We start from the raw sequence: 4,307 nt of genomic DNA on the forward strand, positions 1-4,307 counted from the left end.
AAGGAATGTTGGGAAACATGAGTAGAGAAAACTTGTAAGCCCACCTTCAGCACATAACTGATTGGAATACCTAAAAGGGATTCTACAAGTTGCCCAGTGACATAGGCCTCACGCAAAGCCTTTATGGAGTATAGGACCTTAGGTGGAATCCTGAGTCCCATCCACAACCTTATGAGGTGAGACATTCCCACTAGAAAGGACAAGCAGACTGGAACAGCTACAGTGACAGATGATGCATCTTCATGATGAACCTGACCTATACGCAGAGTGGTAGTTACTCTAAATACCAACAGAGACGGAAAGAGTCTTCAAATCCAGTTTCAATGCTATCTGCTCTATACACAGGGTAGATAGGGATGGACAACTTAGACATTGGCTACCTAAAATGAGAGGGCAATAAAGGCACAAAGTGGCTGGCATACAAGGTTTCAAGAGGGAGTTTAGCTTAAGTGTATGGGGGGGAAAGAAAGAGTCCCCACTGAATAGCTGTCATCATGTCTAGATGGGTCTGATGAAAAGAGATGGGGATAAGATTCGTTAAGATTCAATAGTGAATAACTGTTATCATGACTAATCGCGACTGTCACAATTGTAAAGGTATAAGTTTAGTAACAAAAAAAGGGGAGTGGTTAATCTTATAGTCCAGAAACAGAGGATCCTAGGACCATCAAGAGAGGAATGCACAAGCAGAGTGCGGGACCTTATGGAGAGAAGCAGAACCAGAGATGGAGGCAGAGATGGAGATAGGGTCATGGAGAGGGGGAGTGGCTGAGGACTCTAGATTCATGGACTAAGAAGAGAAGGACTAAGAGCTGGTGGCCAGGAGCAGATTTGCAGAATGTGCCCTTTGGAAATGTAAATTATTATATATGCTTGAGTGGGTTTTTTTGTTTGTGTGTTTTTTAAAAAGCTTAAGTGGATAGAGAAAAATACTGTTAACTGATGGTACATGGTGGAGGGGATTATAATCAATGTAATGAAACAAAGTATATGATTTCTTGAATGTAAAACTGATGATATGCCCTGTAAACTTTCACTCAATCCACAATAAAAACCTTAAAAAAAAAAAAGGGACATCAACATACAGCCTAAGATTTTGAAACTAGCATGATAGATTAAGTAACTGGATCCTTTCCTCCTCCCAAACTGATTAGGTTCAGAATAGGCAATTTTCTTGCAGACTTCCTACCTGGTCCCGAAGCCACTGCTCTCGTTCAATTCTTTCCTTTCTCCATCTAGCTTCTGTCTCATCAAACTGTTCTTCAATTTGATCATCATCAGAATCTCTATGGAACAAGTCCATCTGGGAAGCATCATCTAAAGCAGAGAGTTAGGCTATCAGCACCCTGCAATCCCTATTACAAGAGGGTACTTGGACAGACACAAAATGAACCCTTCTTATTTCTCATGTAGTGACATCAAATGTTCCAAACAATGGCTACTGTCAGGCCCTCAGATCTAGCCTGTTATAAATTGATTTCCAGTTGCCATCTTAAACTGACCAAACATGCACACATGCACATCAAAACCATTTCCTTCTAAAGGCAATAACCGAGATACCTATGTTTTTCCATCGGAATTTCCTCATTCGTCCAGGACCATCACTGTGCAGATCCCCATCAGCTAAGTACCTCTCTTGGTACAAACGTAGCTGCCGCTTATCATCATCCAGCATGGCTTTCCTGCAACAGGAGAAATGAAATATTCAAAACCAACTACTCTAGCTGGTCATAGGGCTTGCTTTGAAATTCACCCTGTTCCTCCGAAGGCCTTGCTGGTATACTGACATGTGAATTTTCTTTATTTGATTCTGTAGTTCCTCATCAGAAGGAAGCGCTTCATCAATTACATCCTCTTCATATTCATCAATATCTTCCCCATCATACTCGTCTTCACTTCCCACGTCACTCCCTGATACTTCTGCCTCATCTTCCAGGTATTTCTTCAATCTCCTGGAAAGCAATTTGGAAGATAGCAAAAGCACCAATGAATATAAGTACCAACAAGATAGGAAAACAATGAGAAAAGGATAAAGAGCCACCTCTAATAACAATAAGATTATATCCATAATAATACATCTTAATAAGTCTATCATTTAATATGTCACACATGTCAAAAGTGGTGCTTTATAAGCTCCGGAGTGGGAAATATCCTTTAGTGGTGTCAATGGTTAATATTATGCTCAATTGCTAACCAGAAAGTTATCAGTTTGAGGCCTTCCAGAGGCACCTCAGAAATAAAGGCCTGGTGATCTACTTCTGAAAAATAAGCCACTAAAAACGGTACGGAGCACAAGTCTACTCTGACACACATGGGGTTGTCTTCAGTTGGAGTCAACTTAAAAGTAACTTTTTAAAATTTTTTGTGGGGGAGGGTGTTACTGTTCTTTTCATTTTACTGTTAAGGAAACCAAGGTTCAGATTACTTAACAGTAATTTGCTCAGGTTCATACAGCTAGAAGGTACCAGAGCCAGGATCTAACCTACATTCACTGACTCTAAAACAGGAACTCTTAAGTTCCTCTAACAATTGGGACATGTCTACTGGAACATTCAAACTATTTCCTTTTGCATTTAAGCACATCAGCTTTAGGACAGACTAAAGATTATAGTTGTTGTTAGGTTCCATCAGTTCTAACTTAGTGACCCTCCAACAACAGAATGAAACACTGACCAGTTGTCTCCCCTTCACGATTATTGCTACATTTGAGCCCTTTTTTGTAGCTACTATGCCAATCCATTTCATTGAAGTCTTCTCTTTCCCTCTACTTTATCAAGCATGATGTTCTTCTCCATGGACTCTCCTGATAACATGTCCAAAGTATATGAGGCAGTCTTGCCATCCTCACATCCAAGAAGTTTTCTGGATGTATTTCTCCCAAGACAGATTTGTTAATTCTTCTGAAAGTCCATGGTATATTCAATTTGTACTTTCAAAAGCATCAATTCTTCTTCAGTCTTCCTTATTCATTGTCCAACTTTCATACACATATAAGGAGATTAAAAATACCATGACTGGAGTCAGGTGCATTTTAGTTCTTAATGTAACACCTTTGCTCTTTAACACTTTAAAGAAGTCTTTTGCAGTAGATTTGCCTAATGCAGTATGTCATTTGATTTCTTGACTATTGCTTCCATGGGCATTCATTGTGGATCCAAGTAGAATTAGATCCTTGTCAACTTCAATCTTTTCTCTGGCTATCATGCTGCTAAAATCCTCATAAGTGTATGAGGATTTTTATTTTCTCTATGTTGAGGTATAATCCATACTGAAGACTGTAGTCTTTGATCTCTGTCAGTAAGTGCTTCAAGTGCTCCTTGTTTTCAGTGAGCAAAATTGTGTCATCTGCTTATTACATGCTGTTAATAAGTCTTCCTCCAATTCTGATGCCCTATTATTCATATAGTCTAGTGTCTCAGATTATGGAGTTCTGGTGTGGTGCTATGGGTTAATGCGCCAGACTGCAAAGCCGTTAGAACTGCAAGGTTGGTGGTTCAAGCTCAGCAGTCACTCCTCGGAAACCAATACAGAGTTGCTATGGGTTGGAACCGACTCAAAGGCACTTAACAACAAGTGTCTCAGATTATTTGCTCAGCATAAAGACTGACTAATATGGTAAAAGAACAAAATCCTGACATATGCTTTTGCTGAGTTTAAACCATGCAATATCCCCTTTTTCTGGTCAAACAACTGCCTTCTGGTCTATGTTTGGGTTCTACGTGAGCATAATAAAGTGCTCTGGATTTCTCATTTTTCAAGACGTAAAATTTTTCACAGTTTTCGTAGTTTGTTAAGATCCACACAGTTGAATGCCTTTGCAGAGTCAATAAAACACAGGCAAACATCTTTTGGAGACAGCCTAAGTGCCCATCAACTAAAGAATAGATAAACAAATTGTGGTACATACACACAATGGAATACCATGCTACCTTGAAGAATCACAAGGAAGCTGCAAGCCACCACATAACATGGATGAACCTTGAGGACATTACATCGAGTGAAATTAGTCAGTCACAAAATAAGAAATACTGCATAGGACCACTACTGTAAAAGACTAAGAAAAAGAACCCATACTTAAGGGGTGGGGGGTGGGGCTGGGATTCTTTGCTGGTTATCGGGATGTCGGGGGTAGGGTGAGGGGAGGGAAGGAAAGGTGGAGCACAGGGTAGTTTGGGTGCTAGGAAGGGGGGCAATACACAAGAAGGGGGAAGTGAATGGAAGAACAAAGAGGACGGGAAAACAATTAGGCAGGTTTGCATGGGCTAAGTGTTGCTGTTGTTGTTAAGTGTCATCGAGTTGGTTCTGAC

At 40.2% G+C, this 4,307-nt stretch overlaps 1 protein-coding gene across 1 annotated transcript in view; it reads right to left on the reverse strand.

Moving 5' to 3' along the window:
- Positions 1 to 4,307, reverse strand: part of CLSPN (claspin) — a 46,755-nt gene that overhangs the window by 7,283 nt on the left and 35,165 nt on the right. The window contains exons 19-21 of the mRNA XM_006867610.1: positions 1,788 to 1,952; positions 1,561 to 1,682; positions 1,190 to 1,317 (exon numbers count right to left, since the gene is read on the reverse strand). Coding sequence (XP_006867672.1) covers positions 1,190 to 1,317; positions 1,561 to 1,682; positions 1,788 to 1,952 — 415 coding nt within the window. The remainder of the gene's footprint in view (positions 1 to 1,189; positions 1,318 to 1,560; positions 1,683 to 1,787; positions 1,953 to 4,307) is intronic.

This window comes from Chrysochloris asiatica, unplaced genomic scaffold (assembly GCF_000296735.1).
Source record: "Chrysochloris asiatica unplaced genomic scaffold, ChrAsi1.0 scaffold00106, whole genome shotgun sequence".
In the NCBI taxonomy this organism is placed as follows: Eukaryota; Metazoa; Chordata; class Mammalia; order Afrosoricida; family Chrysochloridae; genus Chrysochloris; species Chrysochloris asiatica.